Below are 18,790 nucleotides of genomic sequence, written 5' to 3'. Positions count from 1 at the left end.
TTCTTACTTGCGTAGAAAGGGTAATTAGGTAGAATATTTCTTAACTTTTATCATTTATTTATTATGAGCACAACAATTTTTATTTTTTGCAACCTTGCACCTAATCATTGATTGATTGAGCACGCGTACACGTAAAAATTATTTAAATATCTTTTTAATAAACAATTATGTATAATTAGAGAAACACGTATCATAACTATAATGTAATTTATTTTACAGAATCTCTCAATAATTTATTAATAAACAAATAATTTTTTATTTATATGTATGTGTTATTATTCAATGTATATGTATGAGTGTGTGAATTTTCGAATTTTATTATATCATTCCATAATTGGATTGAAGTTATACAATATAATGCATAAAAAAAGAAGAGAAAATTTAGTTCTTTTCAGTATTCTTAGGAAATATGGCCATGGAAAATTTATCTGACATAACATAGTCTTTTACAATCCTTCACATGTTAACTGGTTGTTAATGACTCTCCCCTTTTTTTCCATTCACTCTTTTGAATTCTCCCATGTTTGTTGTTGAAATTGGTGAGCCAAATATAGCTAGATGATCGATTCTTGTTGTTTCACCACCACTTTGATTGTCTTTTACAAATATTTGTATATTCTGTACATTTTGAAATTTCACATAACGCAAGGAAATTGGATTACCTTCCTCAATATCCTTTGGTGATAATCTGCACAAAAAAATTTAATATAATTAGAACAGATTTACTGGAATGCTATATAATATAAGCAATGTAAAATCAATGAGGTCAATATTACGTTAAATCTTGGACACTTGTATTAGAATCTGCCATGTCAAAATCAATAGTTCTTGGTTGATTAATGAATAGTTTTATGTTTTTTGGTCCCGTATCTTTGGGAGCTTTAATCTTCAAAGAATGCACTTTAACTGCTTGTGAAAATGCAATAGACAGAATCAGCTGTTCATCGCATTCACTTTCTAAATACCCATTATCAGAACTTAAGCATTGTAAAAAGTTGTGATCATCGGATTCATTCAAACATTCACATTGTGCCTTTGTAATGAAACTAGATAGATCCATCTGCAAAAGGTATCCTTTGAGGATTTTTGGAGTATTTATATTTACGTAGTATCATCTCATACTTTCATGTCCGATAAAGTTGGGTACAAACATCCAGGGAAATATACATATATAAATAAGAATTTTTATTAAGAGTAAAAACATCTAAATGCAATACAAGTTTTGTTTTGAACATATTGTATATTAATGACTAATTTAACTTTGGAATATGATATTTACAAAATACTAAAAAATTATAAGTACATGCAATTGATGAAGCAACATAACGTATATTATATGTTTCAATTAATGGTATTTTCTTATTAATGAATATGTTATAATAATGTTAATATCCACTGAAAGAAGGTTACCACAACTTTTTTATTGGTACTTATTCCAGAAGTACAAAACTGCAGCAAGAAATATCATTCCAAAAATATGGTAATAAACATTATCACTATTTCGTACATGTCCAGACACTGGACTCTCAGAATCCTCTGAATCTCCACTGCCATAAAATTGTTGTATTTTTGATTCTAATCCAGCCGGATCAGCTCCTTGACATAAACCCAATTTTGTTTGGTTACGATAAAATATAAATGTGGGCATTGCACTAACTCCTTGCATTGCAGCAGTCTCCGCACACTTGTCTACATCGACCTTAAGAAACACTGCATTTGGGTATTTAATTGATAATTGCTCAAATATTGGAGCAATTCTCTGGCAAGGGCCGCACCTGTAGAATTATAAGATTAGTAGTAAGAGATATTTTCAAATAGTATAATATTTTCGTTTGCATTGGTACTAATCATTATATCAATTACAGAAACACGTAAAATTAAGTATGATTAATTGTAGTTATTATTTAAATCATTATTTATTGCTATATCAATGACAACAGACATATAAAAATATTAAACATAACTTTGTTGGTAATGTTATAAAATAATAATAATGTTCTAAATATGTATGAGCGTAAAAGGAACGAAAATTTGAAAGTTATAAGTCGGTGTACATAGCAAATATAGAAATTAAGTTCTTGAAGTTTTAGTAACCTTCCATTTAATATAACCCCAAAAAGCTCACCATGTTGCCGTAAAGTCAACTACGACCAATTTTGCACCTGCACTAGCCATTTCCCCATAAAATTGGCCATCGTCATTGATTACACGTACTGCACCCATTGTATTTTTATAGCGATCTAATCCAACATGAATAAAGGAAAAACGCAAGAACTCCTATAGAAATATTGAATGACTGGCAGTTTAAGCATACAGGACTGAATTTTCGAATACGTTCAATTTTATGGCTAATTCACGTTAAAATATTTCGGGTTCGCGATTGGAGGTTCAAGCAAAGACTGTTTACACATGAAGGCGAAGAATCTGAATAGATTGGAAACGCAGTTATATTGTAATACACATCAAAATGCGGCTTCAGGTTAACGCGCCAACTATGGAGAATTTCTAGTAAGTACGAAAAGGAGGTGTACGACTTTTTGTCGAATTTATTGAAATTTGCAAGAATTTGGTGAGTGAAAGTAATATACATATTGGAAAATCGTTTTTAACAATTTGTAATTATTTCCAACCTAACTTATACGACTTCTGTCAAAAAAGCATTGTATACCTGTTGACTACGTAATTTTCAAATTGCCATATTTCTAAGCCACGTTGAAAATTCAAACGTAATGTGTAGGTATAATAATGTTATATCTTTAATTGGTAGATATGAGCGATATATGATAATAGGATTTGTTTCACTTTTATTCATGAAATGAATGTATGGAATATATATACAGGGTGATTGGTAACTGGTGGTACAAGCGGAAAGGGGGTGATTCTACGCGAAAAAAGAAGTCGGAAATATAGAATAAAAATCTTTTTTCTTTTTTTTTTTGAATTTTTCCATCTAGACAACGATCTACAGTGAGATCCGTTATAACGTACCGCACGCGTACCGAGCGAAAATCCAAAGTCGATTTTCTCGAAAACAAAGCCTCAAACGAAAAATTTTTATTCTATATTTTCGACTTCTTTTTTCGCGTAGAATCACGCTGCTTGTACCACCAGTTACCAACTACCCTGTATAAATAAGTATATATAAGTGTGTGTGTGTATATATATGCTTAGAAACATTCCTAAGTACTAAAATACCAATAACGTGTGTAATCTTGGAGTATTAATATTTTATTCGCAGTATTAAATGTTACAATTAATAGTAAACAGTACTTGCTATGCAATGATGAAATATATTACTACCTTCTGCAAATTTGGTCCCTAAATAAATTTTGCATCGGGGGCAATAATGTGCGGTATTTTTATATACATTAGTACAGTATGGTATCATGCACATACTATGGGAATGAAATTTACTCCTGTTTTAAAGGATACTTAATTTAAGAATACTAAACATTTTTATTTAATATATACTTACCATATGGGAAGCAAAATTACAGCCATAATGTGTGTTACATAAGTATTATAATGATAACTTTTCGTTCTAATGTAACATAAACAATTTGGACAAGTTGTTTCATGCGAATATTTATCGAAATCAGTGTGTTCTGTGAATAAATGATTAAAATGTAACGATTATTATTTAACTTGTATATATTTTTGCAACCGGAGGTATGTATCAAGAATAGAATTATTTTAATTTACTTTTACTCACCTCGCGCTGTACGAGGAAATTTGCATACATTCGTTCGCTTTCTGCAAATATACTTTATGTTACACTTGAATTTAAAACGACGTTTCTGATCTGATTTATAGTTATTTAGTGTATACGTTTCCATAGATTTAGTAAATTCATTGGAAGGATAAATATCTTAAAAATAACAGTTTTATATATTTTTAAAAACATTCAGATGTACATTTGAAAGTAGAATATGCAACTTGTACACCTAAGAATGTTTCCGCTCAAACAGAGCTATTTAGAAGCATCGTTTAAAATGTACAGTGTAGTTTCATAGAGATTAATAATTTAGTTTTAATCACATTATAGATAGTAATTAATTAAATGCCTTTGTACACGTACGTAGAGTTGTTTCGTGTGGAGATTCTTCAACCATAATTAGACGTTTTTAAATATTTGATTGCTCCCTGATGCGAAAACTTTGTTACTTTAATTAGTTTCTGAGTTAACACTGTAATATATTATTTGTTTGCATCGGAAATTAATTACATCTCAAATATCAATCACTTATTAATGACTTATTCCTCTCAAGTATTTAAGTTTTAACCATTCTTTTCTTATATAAATCTTTAGAATCTCTTGTTTAGAAACTCTTACTATAATCCATATAATTACATAATCCACTAGCAACTTCTAATAATTTCTTTCTAGACCATTTTCTTGAAATAGTATGCATTAATTACGATCATATCGTATTTTTGAGTAAACAATTGGTGTATGACGACGAAAATGCACTAACGTATATATTCATTTCGCACAGGAATTTTAACCTTTTAACTATTGTCTGTATTCCATGTCGAATTAAATTATCCGAACAATACTTGGTATTAAATAACGTATTATCAGAATTACGAGCGGTAATTTGATAGAGTCGTTCTTTGAATTTCACGAAAAGGATACGTGGAAATTTGGTTGAAAGGATCGATAAAAATTTCACTTACGCTCTTTCAATTTCATTCTTCAGCTCGTGACGTTTTATCAAATTTCATCATTTCTATCTCTCATGGTAAGCTAAGTTTTTAGGTGGCTACTTCTGTCCCTATACGTCAGTGTTAGACAGGAAGTCGTGTTATCAATCAGAAGCAGGAAGACGAGATGTCGCAATAGCGCAAAATTCGCATGGGTGCTGTGAATAGGAAAGGAAGCGAGGTTTGAACATAGTCAGGGTGGAAAACGATGAAACGGTACTATTGTCTGAGGAACCCGATTATCAAACCAGGGGGTAATGTGGCTTTCAAAGGAAACTTGATACTTGACCTCGTAATAATCAATGCTCGACTCACCCAGCGGTTTAATTTTACTAACACTCATCGAAATTGGCGGCTCCACGAAGCTTGTGGAAATCAATTAGGTGGAGAATCGTCGATGATGGAGTAGATCTGTGTTGGTGAAGTTGGAGTTATTTTCTCGCGGTGTCTTGAAAGAGAAAATCTTGATGCGATTAAAAGGTGAAATTTGATTCGATTAGGGGTTCGCTCTTTGTCTACGTCATTGTTGATCGATTTCAAAATTCTGGATAATATCCAGATTTAATTTTGTACTAGCTAACGTAGCTAACCCAGTTAGTTTTGTTTCATCTGTGAAAGATTTAACGTAATTTGGAGATAGACCTGAATCTCTATGCAGCATTATTTCCTAACTAATATTAGCAATGAATTGACAAGTGGCAGATTCTAAATAATAAAGTAATTCTTACAATTTTACATGGGGTACGATAACCTTGTCAAATTTTGACCACCTTTCAAAGAGTTTTGCGAAACGTATGTAACGTGGATCCAGTGATTGTCCGGATTAAGAAGTACGTACAAGTAAATTATAAGGTATAAGAAAGTAAAAGCTATATTGGTGTATTGAATAGGTAGCGGGATGTGTCGGCGCAGGGGGCATCTAGCTAAGAGAAAACCATTGTCTGGGGAACGTGAACACTATTTGCTGGTAAAGTAGATTAGGTTGGTATTGATAGAGAGAAAGAGAAAGAGAAAGGGAAAGGTAGTGGCGAAAGGGTGAGAGTGAGAGAGCGAAACGAAGATGGAGAGAGAGGACGAACGAAACGAAGGAAGATGATGAGAAGAGAGGGATGAGAGAACGGTTGTGTTCTCAGAGAGAGGCCAATATAGACGCTCGAGATGGGATATAGCAATAGAATTTCGCTTACGAGGTATAACCGCGTTAGACGATGCCCTTTGTTGTATCAGTGCGCAATTGCCTTAAGTTCTGATCTTGTCCGATATTGATGTTCGAGAGACCGGTGAAACCTCCGATAGGATACTAAGAGTTCTATTCGCCTTCGGTCGTTTCCTGACTGTGTCCAGTTAGTTACCAACTTCCTCCATTTTTTGATCCTTTTGCAAATTCTCGACAAATCAAATTTCATTTATCTCGGAACGATATTTCGGAGATGCTCGTTGCTTTTATGAAATGGCTTCCCCTCTGAATACTTCGATGGCGAATGGGAAGGACCGCTGCTACAAAGAGTACGCTAGAAATTTGAAAAGCACGCACAATGCATCTCTCGTTAATTCACGTCTCATAGCGACAATTCAAATACAATTTTCTATGCAAGTCGTCGAGAAAAAGTTGTAATTGTTGAACCGTTATCCGCGAATGACGTTTTCTTATTGCATGTTCATAGAATTCAATTTTATGGAAGTGTGTACAGGAATAGCAATTTCACGGCGCATTTCCTGAATAAGTAGAAACGTAGAATCCCGGAAGTCGGAATGTTGTAATTGAAGTACATTCAAAGTAGAGAATATCGTTACGTTACACGTATACATGGACCTCATGGGAACTCACCTAATTCTCTACTCTTAACTTCATATCGCTTTATCTGGCATTTTAGGTTGAACTAGGAACTAGAATGGAAATGCCTGGCAGTCCGATATTCGACCATAATGCTGAATTTAATTAGATGTCATTGCAGTAATTTCCATAAATTCTCTTCCTTCGTTTCACTTTATCGATGCTTCTTTTCTTTCTTCTTCGCGCATACGGACACGAATTTCTTGCAGATTGGGATAAAAACAGCTGTAAGGAAATGCCGCTTAAGCGCGATGATAATCGTTTCATCAAATTTTCAATTTCATATATACCAGTCTTGGTGATGTATAATTTTTCCCTGAATACGCGTTGCATTATCTATATTACTGATCGAAAGAGTTTAGAAATGGCACGAGCGGTGCGCATTACGTTATTCATAATATACGACATCGTATATTTAAATTGTAGGAATATGCTCAACGCAGATGTTCTTGTTCGAAAAGTAGATACCGTATTCGCGCGGAAATTGTTGTAGCCGCGAACGTGAGCATTCTTAAATGTTGCATAGAGCGTTTCGCCTGCAGACACGAAAGCCGATATGGCAGAATAAACAAGGAGAACGAACAACGTTGTTTTATACGCTATTGGCGATTCGTGGTTGAAACGCGCCTCTATGCTGTACAACCGTGTTGTGGGCGTAATTTAATAATGAATACGTATGCGCACGTGAAGTGGTACCTGCTGATATGTAGGTACGTAACATCTGGCGGCCTATGAAATGCACGACTGAGCAGTCTGCAGTTGAACGTTACGACCGGCAAGAGTTATGAGCCTCAACTCAATCTCCGACTACCCCTGCCTCGATATAATTGCGATACTAAAATCCGTACAACTTTGAAAATACATAAATTTCTCTCTCCTTTATCCTCGATTTCAAATGACTCGAAACACCGTATTTAATGATTGCTTTCCTACAAGAAAATAATTGCTACACTTGCGAATTAATCGTTCTCTTTTGTTTTCCGCTATTTGCAAGTTGGAAATTTATTCTGCGAATGAAGATAACTTTAAAACAAACTGGGAAATTTGGAATAATTTTCGGCTAAGAGGTGGACAAAATCTGCAGTTTCTTCTTGCGTCGATGTTGAAAGAAGCGAAAGAGATTAAAAAAGTGAAAGCTAGGGTAGGTAGAGAAGCAGCTATTTTTGTACATATTTCTTTCTGATGAAACTGTTGTGTATCTTAAGCATCATTGAAGTTATTCGTATTAATCACCTTGAAGATGAAGAGAGCCACGCGTTGAATACAAATTTTAGCTCATTCGGTTTTGGTTTCTTTAATCGATCAAAGATTTATTCAAAGAAGAAAAACTTTTTCTGCAGTTTCAAAAAGTTCAATGTTCGCACGTCGACATATTTTTAAATCTCAGTCACGTATTCAATGACTAATTAAACAGTCAAACGAACGAACAGGTGAATGACTCCACTTATCCGGGAGAAAGGTAAATTTAGTAGGTAGTAAATTTGGCGTATATACATATATCAATGGGTGGACTTCTGCCATTTGCCGAATGAAAAAGAAGTTTCCGTGAGCGATACCGTTCGTATAAAAATCTCTGCGTTCGCAATGCTGTCGACTTTTCATAAAGACTACCGCGTTTCGACTATTTTCTCCTCCTCATGAAACGAATTTCACGTTTCCTCGGGTGAATTCTTTTGTGTTGTATTCTAAACTGATTTACATTTCATCGAAATACAATCCACCTGCGTATAATTAGGCACTCCTGATGTCGTTGCGGTACGGTAAAATTAAATTTTGAATATCGATGCGAATTTCGTGAAACAATAGAGTTTTAAATTATTATTTCGCTTGTATTTTGATTATATATTTCATGCTTCATAAATATAAAATAATTTTAATGTTGATAATACGACGTATAATTAACAATAATGTAATTGAATAATAGAGTAGTCCGGTTTTTTTTTCTCGTAAATATTATTCAAAATTACATCACGAAAATTGTAATTATAAGCTAATTAGAGTAATTTACTTCTTTATTTAGGTTCATAATATTCTATTAGTTTTTATTGTTGTACAGTTGTATCATAGTTGAAGATTCTAATTTTGTATTTGCAATTGAATTGAAATATTAATGTCTGTATGCTCAATTCAATGGGAAATCGTTATTAGAATATTAAATTAATAATGACATTAGCGCTGGCATAAATATTAATGGAGCATAATAATATACTGTATAATCTCAAAAATTGATTAGGAGACGAACACGTTCTAGAATTTACATGAAACTATTCGTTTTATTACCAAATGAGTATTAATGGATTTTATAAATTTCGCAATGGAACCTTTCATCTTGTTGCTGTAAATGTAGGACATATGATCAAATATCAACTATTTTTAGTATTTAGAACGTCATTTGCAATAGCACTGAGGGCATTATCGATTATCAATCATCCAATTATTGGCAATTTTCATGGAACACATCAATGATTACTGGAACGATGATATGACTTGATGATCGCAGTCAGGGGTTAACTATCCAGGAAAGTGTGAGATGTATCGATGGGCTGGAAGAACGAGCTCCCTTTCTCGTAGCACGCAATCCTTTATTACTCGCTGGATTAATTGATATTGATGTGACATTCCTTTCAAGATAACTGATCGATATTAATGTGCCGCACCTTACCGAGGAAGTGGCGATTAAGGTAGCAAGATACCTAATTTGAAATCATTCAGACACGTTTAAATTCTTATGAAAGGGTAAACATTTAATATTTTTCTAAAGCTTGTGCGATAAATAACAAGGAAAATATTATAAATCTACGATATCTACCGTAGTCGCGAGATGTGTTATTTTTTTTCTGTAAAGAAAGTAAAATTTCTGAGTGTATTATTTGACAAACGTACTACGTTGGAGCAAATACCGTAACATCGACGATAAACGCATACTTTTACATTGTGAAATGGCGTTCTTCTTGAACGTGATCCATATTTTAACCGCCTATACACTTGCACGACTTATTCGAGGAACAGAGGACCGCGATGAGCCGGAAAAAAAGAAATTCTAGACGTTTGCACAGATGATAAATCTACGGCACGTACAAGCGTGTCGGGTCCTAACAGCAAAATCGTAAAAGATATCATGCACCGCGCTATGTGTGGAGCTACGAAATTAAAGTTGACTTAAGGAAGAGCGATGCGCTCGGTGGGTTAAAGAGGTTCGCAGCTTCCGCAAATTAGTTTACGTCCGACGGTTGAACGAATAGGGATTAAAGCTAAATGTATTATTAGGGAAAACTGTGAAAATCAAAAGAAACCGAAGACAAAGAAGGTTAATCCGCTAGGCGAGGCCACCACTCATCTTGGCCTAGCTGCTTTCCTGGTTGGTTAAGCTGCTCGACCAACCGACCATTTATCAAAAACGCATAACACCTATGCAAGAAAAATCGACAATGTTTTAGCTGTAGCAAGTGGAGGAAGGTTGGCCTGCTTATGACACGGGAGATGGATGTACGAACCGAAACCTTGTACATTCTACAGGACGGCAAGAACATTATGTATTATACGCTCCCTCGCGCCGTACGGCGTACGCCAACGTTGTGTACTTGCCGATAGAATCCTCTGTGACGAGAGGATAGAGACTTTAAAGTGCAAAATCGTTTAAGGCTGATATACACGTTTCCCGATCAGAAAAACTACATGTCTTCTCGTATACTGTGTGTTCTCGACATGACTTTCCGCTCGATAGTCGATGAGCGATCCACTATTTCTACTATCACTTTCGATAGACAAACTAAGGTCCGCGAGTTCATAGAAATATTACTAATGAAAATTAATTTTTTCTTCTTTCTCTCTTTTGTTTTTTTTTACAAATAGGTTGCTGCTATTTTTTACGATCGGAAATAAACAATTCGGGTCTGTATCTCTTATCGAAGGAAGGAAGCGTTTTCAGGTTGGCCATGCGTTAATCCAAGTAGAGATCAATGAAAGTAAGAACTATTTGTGACCAAAGGAATTATCAGACTCGAATGGTAGATTAAACGCAGCGGGATTATAGGTTGGGCGTGGCGAACATTTAAAGCCGACTTAAACGCATCGGAGTATAGGAAGCCTAATAAAATGCACCCACATACTGATGGATCGCAATACCGGCATTAGTAGCTGGCAGTAAAGGTTAATGTTGATTGCACGGAGTTTCGGAGCGGCCCGTAAAAATTCTGATTAACCTACCAGACGTGACAGTATGCTCTTCCCGCCCTTAAGTGCTTAGCCTGATAAAAAAACGCTCTTGTAAAGAGCGAAATATAAAATGCACAACGATGCGACCGGCGCGGCGGCACGCGTTTACGTGCAGCGACATTAAAAAATGCTCGAGGAATAGAAATTCTGATCTGTCCGTCGGTTTATTTAATTAATAAATAAGAGAAATTGCACTGGATGAAATGGGATCGTTAAAGCAGAATCGATAAAGTTCAACACCTTAGGTCTCCTTTAATGAAACGAAATTTATCGTTATATTAATTCTTCAGACTTGAAATACTTCTTGACACGGAAACTTGGTCTGAATAATTTTTCTCTTTTGACAGACGCGATATCGATCTATGTAATGTATGTCTATTAATCTTTCATCCTGAACTCTTCGTTTTATCGATCGGCTTAATGTTTATTTGCTCTTGTCCATCAGCAAAAATAGGCAGGTACTTTTTAGTTGTCCGTATATTCTTTCGTTCTGTATGGCAGACTATGAGCATAAATCACCCAGATCTGGTTTGCTAATCCCGATTAGAACATTGCACGATGTATAAATCACAGGGGTTTCATTTATGCTTGTTGATAACGCCACAAGGTAGACTGTGTCACTGAGAGTAATCCTCCTTCTCCTAATCTGTAACCTTGTTAAGATAATTTGATAAGGGTCAATCGTCTCCCTCTGTAAATCTTTAACATTCCGTGTTCCGATAACTTTGAGTAACATCCATTAATTCCTCTAACGACGTGTAAAATCGCGTTTCAACATTTCGGAATAGATACGTTAAAATTATAATTCAACGTTTGTTTGATAATCGATCTCGATGACGGAATTCTCACGTATGAAAATAAAACTCCCTAATTAGAAAAATACTGCGTAGCTTTACGATGGTGACATCAGGTGTTGAGTGGAAAAAAGAAGAAGTAGAACTGGCGGAGGAAAGGAAACGAAGAAGCATGGTCGTGCAACTATGGAGGAAAACTACTCCTCAACCGTGAGCCGTAATTTTGACCTTTCAGGAACATCTGCGTGGCATCTGTACGAACGAGTCGCAGTTACCTGCAATTGACAAATTTCCAATGGGCTACTTCGTGGCATCCGCCTTCACAACAATTAGTCGTGATGAAGTTTGGAAACACTTGGTGTGTGACACTGATCGCAACTTAACGAAGCAAACACGAACTCTTAGGTGTACCTAATGTTTAACGTGGTCAAAGAACTTTCGTTGGAGGAGTAGCGGTGACCGTAAAATTAAGATCGAGTTGCTACAGAGTGTGATCGACGTTTGATACTCAGTTCCCCTTGTGGTAGCAAACTTATTACAAATCTTATGTTTAATGCTTCATTTTCTTCCGCTTCATATCGATCGATGCAATAATATCGTCACGTCCAAGTGTTTGATTTTCAAACGGGTACACGAAATGCAATAATTAAGTTGAAATTAACAGGAAACAGAAAATCTTGTAGATACATAAGTATATACTATACCTTGGTCTATCGGAGATGATTTTGTCTTGCTTAATTAACCTTTCCGGAGGCTCGATAGCGCCGAGAAAATCTTGAGCGAAAATTTCGCAGATGCGCAGAATTGTTTCCAGGTTTGCGCTGACGCTATTTTCATCCGCGTAACTACCTGGCGGATTATTCACGCGGCTGTAATGTAATCCAGCTCGTACAGGCAGTCCGGTAGTTTGGGTTAGGAATTGGCGGTAGTTTCTACGCGAAATAGCAGCTCTATTCTTCAGTCTGCGGTTACGTAGTGTGAATATCTTGTGGATAGATACCTGCGACCGTGTAATCCTGGCTCGATCTAGAGAGCCAGTAATTTGGATTAGCTATTGACGTTGCATATATCACCTGCCAATTCAAGGTGTTCACGCGTCGTGTGGTGTTAACCAACGTTTCCAACGGACCAGCTGATAATCACGTATAAATGTAAACGATCTTTGCTTTCTGCGAGGTGTTTCTAAGATCGCGTCTAGCTTAAGATAACTAAATTGAAATGGAAGTAATAAACAGGTATCTATAGTTGGGATGTTTAATTTTACACCAATTCTTACAATATTTCACTTTGTTTTATCTGTTATATTCGTTTTCGATTAACGAATCGATAAATCCAACAGCTAGTAAATTTCTAAAAAATTTCATCATGGATATTTCATGTAGTTAAAAAGTTCGATGTCTATATTAGTCAGCTAAATATACCGGTTTCGTCGTTTCGATAAAATGAATAATTTGTGCAGATATATCGATTACGGATACATATCTACACAATGGTCAGTATGGAAGAATTCAATTCAGCTCAAGTTCGCGATGGTATTTGTTTTGCCGTTTTACTTGGTACGACGGAGACTTCCTAATCTTCTAAACGACATACCAGACGTACATGTACAGAGAACTTGCACATAGAAAACCGAATAGTCGAACGTGGGTGCGGCTGGTCTCTAGCACTCAAATTGCAATCGATTATCCGAACATGAAATTCCAAAATAAACAGAGTGCCATTCCAGGATATGTCCGATGACTTCTTGGTTCCATTAAGAAGCTATTTGCATTTCTCTTAAATTCCAATATGCAATAATTATAGAATGACCTGCGATGACACTATCGAATAATTCAAATTAGATGCCCCGGTACGTAAAGCATCCGCTTATTCGGAAAATGGCAGCTCTAACGTTCCTTCGGTCCAAGGGAACGTCGGTGCTGTGGTTCTGGGAACCAATTTAGTCTTTAGAAAACTCTGGGCTGAAGAAAATTCAAATTTCAGGAAACTCGAGCTTACAGAGCTGAACCTACGTACGATAGACCGTGATATACGCATCGTGACGTCGTATTGGAAAATTGTATTGTATGGAAAACATGGAATGTGCATCAGGTTTAATAGACAGATGCGTTATTTACAATGCGAAGAAAATGGTTGTGAAAGCGAGGTGTAGTAGTTAACACAGTTTCCAATAACAGGATAAACAATCATTCGTTCGCAAAACTACACGTTTAATGCGCATCCAACTTTCTAATTCTTCGAAGCGCTCAACAGAAACGCGGAGTTAGAACAAAAGCATTCATTACTGTTACACGCTAGTTTTGCTTCCTCGCTCTATGTATATTGATCGGTTTCGCACCCATGTAAGTTCTTCCGCACAATCAGTTGATTGCGCCAAGTTCGAGAACCTGTGTCCTACCACATCCCCTTTTCATCGTATTCCTACGTGTGTGTCTAACTGACTCTTCTTTGTCGAGTGCATCGTGCCCGCAGGTGCAATTCGCGTTTTCCGCTCGATGTATTGCGCTACATTAACGAGTACGACTCATTTACAAATCGCACACTTGGGAGGCGGAGGATGTTGCTCCATTTTACCGAGTTATTTTTTTAGATAATTCGCTTGTAAATTTTATCTGTCTGGAACGTATGCATTAGGCAGTGTTAACCTCCCGAGACGATTAGTAAAGAATCGTGCGATTTCGTGTTCCTGTGAAAATCTTTCTTTTTCTTGGACCTAATTTTTTACTTGCAAGTATATTTGCATAATAAAATAATAATCGATACCAAAAATAATAATTGTGTTTCCAACGATGCCGTCGACTACAATCGACTTGAATATTTACGGTAGGCGATATTAGATACACTTACCTGGTTGCCGAAAAGAAAAAGTTATAATGCATCGATTCCCTAAAAGTCGATACGCAAATGTCTCTATATTGATAGATATGACCGCTCTCTGTTCAATCCTACTCATTAATTATACATACGAACGATTGGTATTCTCAATTATTGGTATTCTCACAAGTCATTATTCTCAATTCCCGCGTTCTCGTTAATCTAGACAGGAAAAGCACGAAGGCGCGCATCCAACGGGTGTATCCATGAAGGCGGTATCGAGTAACGTAGCAACAATAATAATTATCACGGAGAAGTTTCCTATCCAGCGCGTCTCGTCGCGCCTTTGTGAGCTACTGGACGTTTAGCAGTGTTCCAACGTGTGTGCAAGGTTGGCACTGTTGGTATGGGGTTCGTCGCGGTGCAGGTGGTAGGAGAGCTCGGGTGAATGTCTGAGCGGGCCCTGGTGTGAGAGAGAAATTCCCAGGAGAAACATAAAGCCGTGGACAGCCGCACCGACGCGACGCCACCCTCTTTCCGGTGGCATCCTGACGCGGAGCTTGCGCTACCGCGTTTACGTGCTCCGTCACAGTGCTCGGTTGCAGTGACGACGCACCACGGTGACATGCAACGACACCGAGGAAGTCGACACGAGACGCGTCATACGAGCAACTGTTGCATCCGCGTACTCTCTCAATTCCGAGTACCGACACTCTTTTTACTTGCCTCATCTCTCGCCATGCCAAGAAAAATTGCTGCGGAATCGCCTAGGGATATTTGCCGGTTAAACGATGCTAATGCAATAACGTGTCGCAGCTCGATTCCGCGTCGTGTGCGCTCGTAAGGATACGATAGCAAGTATCCTCGAAGAGAACGCCCGACAGAGGATACCGGTAATTGGGAATAAAATGCTCGTTTCGAAGAGCTTTCGGGGGAAATTCGCTGGAAAAGTTGAAACAAATTGGACCAAGTCTAGATCTTTGTGTAATTGTCTACGTTGATGGAATTTAAGTAATATGCTTTGAAGTATACCTTAAGCAGATTAATGCGAATAATGAAATTGAAAAATCGAGAAACGGTGAAAATGATTTTTTAGCGCATTATACAATATTATCGATAAGCAGAGTAGGTACTCGAACGATTGACATTCGATAGAATAACAATGCGAAAGTGTGTCCGAACCGTATAACGAACCATGTACATGTTGTTTCTGCGCGTGTATACAGTAATTCGAAATACATAATATAGAATGAGAGGTATATAACGCCATTTGCGAATCGTTTTGCATCGTGATAAATTTCCCCCCGCTTAAGAGCGGTGGAATGTTAATGCAATCCGAAAATAGTATACGCGATGTTACCGTGTCGTCATAAATATTTTAATAACGACTGTTGATACTCATTAATCGCGAATGCGTCTCTGGCGTAGCGAAATCACGGATTTAAATAAAGCTTTGTGCATTATTTAGTAATTTATTATTTCGCATTGCGTTATAACTGCGTATACAGAAACATGGATATACGTATCGCAGTTCGTTTTGTTTCCCTTTTTGTTTGCCCTTTTACACTTGGTATTCGTCAATTTTATGCGCCATTTTCAGCTTTACCACGCGGTAATAAAAATGTTTGAACAGCACAAAGCCGCACTTGTGTACGATGACGAGTTCCGTGAAGAAGTCGTCGCTGCCAGTGTTTCCAGCATTTTTAGAGTACTCCCCTCCTCGCCCCTCCGCATAAGCGTAGAAAATGAACAACTGTTGCACCCGTCCGTCCATTTTTCCGTACGTGATACCGAAAATCAAACACTCTCTTTCGCTGCTTTGTCTTTCATCTCTTTACCAAGCAGAGTTGTGGCCAAGGACGTGTGTTACGACGCGACGTCAACGCCCTCGACATGCACGCTATTTGACACTGACATTATCGACGAAACAATTGTTTCCCATTCGATTCCTCACGCTATTCGAAAGCAAGAGGAATTATGGAGGAAGGAACAAAAGCTTGTTAAAACGTTCGGTACTACGGTTGACGTATTCAACGATTTTTACCTTCTTGTTAATTAGATTAATTATTTTTTGCGTCATTTTCATTTAGAAAGCTTAAACCGAACGTTTTCTTTTTCTCCTTTCATTATTCGTAGGGTAATTTTATTTTCACCATAAAAAGGAAGAATCTAATTACATCATATGAATTTTTGTGTTAAAACTCTTGAAAAGTTTCTCTTTAGAAAATTCTCTGTGGCAATTGCCAGTACATAAGCAATTCGAATACGTAGGAAAATTCCGCGTCATTCTTGTAACTTCTAAAAGATTCACAACTGTTGTGCTCATTCTCCGTTTACTTCTGTACCAGTTTCGTGCTAGTGCGTTCGTATTTTCTTCGTGCCGAGCTTTCTTCTTTCGAAAAAGGTAGCTTTGCAACATCAGTTCTGCGGCAGTTTTTCTGGATTATTCTGCCACTGACCTTTCTACCGAGTTTTTCAAAAAGTTTGCTACATTTCGTGCAGTAACATCGTAATATCCCGTAATATGTATATTATTTTTCAACGATTTTACCGCAATACCCTTTTAACGTAGAATAATGAAAGAACATATAAACGAAATACGTGTGTCTACTGAAAAGAATGACGCAAATGTAATCGTTGCGTTTGCTCACGACCTGAAAATGTTGTCTTTTACAAATCATCCATCATTTCTCCTTAACATTCTTTTCTACTTGCAATCAAGAGGGAAATGTAACGTTTTCGGTTGCATAAATCACTCTGTATAAAACATTCTTCAAACATAAACTTTCTAAATATCGTTTAAAAAAGTAGTGCATATAAATGAAACGCCTGTGAGGATCCAGTCACACCTGAGATCTCTTTTTTTCTTTTTTTTTTACCCTGCGACGCAACGTTGAAGTAGCAATTGACGACGAAGTCGAGCATAAAAAAGGAACTTTTCTTAGGATGTTGCCGGTTATGTAGTATGCCAGGAGATTCACAACTGTTGCATTCGTCTTTGTTCATTTTCCTACCCTTGTTTCGCGTTCTTCTACCCCCGTCTCGTTCTTCACCCTCTGCGAAAAATACCATAAAGAGGAGAGCACGCGTCGTGCTAGCGAACGAGAGAAAAAGAGAGAGAAAATGAGAAATGGAAAGAGGGGAGAAAGGGAACATCCCGACGTCGTGCGTCGCGGTGGACAGACCGTGCGCGTCGAAGAATCGCAAGAAAAGGCGAGGGGCGGAAAGCTACGCAAACGAAACGGCACGAACGACCGTGAGCGCCCTCGACGAGCGGTGTTGGGACGTTGAGCGTCGCGGCGCGCCGTGAAAACCGAGGGACGACGGCGTTCGAGTCAGTCTGCGTCCGCCAGTCGTCGCGACGTCCTCGCATCGCTGTGACTTGCGCCGATTCTTCGTTCATACGTGAATATCGCATATAACGAGGGACCGACGTCAACGGCCAAAGTCTTTGCAGGATATTCTGTCTGCAAATTCGATACCATTGAACCACAGTTATATTCGATAGGAACATATATCGAATATATTTTCGGAGGATCCGATCTCACGATTCAAAAAGAAAAAAGAAAATTAAAAAAGTAGGAGCGACTAATAATTTTGCTTTGGAACTACTTTCGTGCAAAGAGGGGTGGTTGGATGTACTTTTAAAAAATATATTCGAACAGAAGACAGGACTGTCCGGAACAGTCGCGAACATCGCGATTAGTCGCGATTCGTCGTAAAGTGCCACGAGGACACTGATCGAATTATCACGAGCGTAATTAATCGATATACGACGGAAGAGTGTTTTCACGGGGGTTGTTCCTCTGGCGGATCCTCCGCTTCAATCGTAAAACACCGCTGATTCGCCATTCGATCTTGGTTACCTTGTGCTAGTATTTCGTTCTTTGTCCCTGTTTCACCTCTTTTTTCGCACCTGTGTATCTATGCCAGCCGTTGATTTGTCACTACACTAGGTGAGAGTGACACCAACCGAGAAGGAAAAGAACCGAAGGAGAAAAATAGAAAACTCGAGTCTACTCGTGGACCTCTTTTCGATTTTTCTCTTTTATTTCTCGCCACCCTCTTGAATCACGAACGAGTTTCTATGCGCGCCGCTGGATGGATCGTCAACTTTGATATTCAACTCGATATTTGTCGGCAATCATCGTTCGGTAAGTAATTTGAAAAGTCAGACATTCGCATACCTCGTGTGACCGACTCAGCGTTGCGATTCATTAACCTGGATTAGCGTTTAACTTGATTTTATCCAGATTTTTATTCTAAAGTCTTTCGTTGTTTCTAGAATTATTCAAGCTATTGATTATTCCCCGTTCCTGTTTCTACGATGGCTTAAAATATTTACAACATTTACAAAAGATAATTTTGGTTACATCTATATCCTAATATTATAGTAACATTTTTTGCAGTGAAGCTGCCTGAAACCAAA

At 37.3% G+C, this 18,790-nt stretch overlaps 2 protein-coding genes across 7 annotated transcripts in view; one reads left to right on the top strand and one right to left on the bottom strand.

The window, feature by feature from the left end:
- Nucleotides 1–36: 36 nt before the first annotated feature.
- On the bottom strand, nt 37–2,381 carry Txl (Thioredoxin-like). Its single transcript, XM_033341927.2, has 4 exons — nt 2,126–2,381; nt 1,508–1,775; nt 777–1,060; nt 37–688 (listed from the first exon to the last, which is right to left on the bottom strand). Exons 1-4 carry the CDS (start codon nt 2,221–2,223, stop codon nt 475–477), a joined length of 864 nt encoding a protein of 287 aa, XP_033197818.1. The 5' UTR covers nt 2,224–2,381; the 3' UTR covers nt 37–474.
- Nucleotides 2,382–17,691: 15,310 nt separating this feature from the next.
- The window catches only part of LOC117160816 (uncharacterized), a 246,742-nt gene continuing 245,643 nt past the window's right edge, over nt 17,692–18,790 (top strand). For all 6 annotated transcript variants that reach the window (XM_033341844.2, XM_076623190.1, XM_076623192.1 and 3 more), the window contains exon 1: nt 17,692–18,515. The gene's annotated coding sequence lies outside the window, so the exon portion shown is untranslated. The remainder of the gene's footprint in view (nt 18,516–18,790) is intronic.

Source organism: Bombus vancouverensis, chromosome 12, assembly GCF_051014615.1.
Source record: "Bombus vancouverensis nearcticus chromosome 12, iyBomVanc1_principal, whole genome shotgun sequence".
NCBI lineage: Eukaryota > Metazoa > Arthropoda > Insecta > Hymenoptera > Apidae > Bombus > Bombus vancouverensis.
Note: the sequence above shows the minus strand (reverse complement) of the source record. Positions and strands in the feature narration are given on the sequence as shown.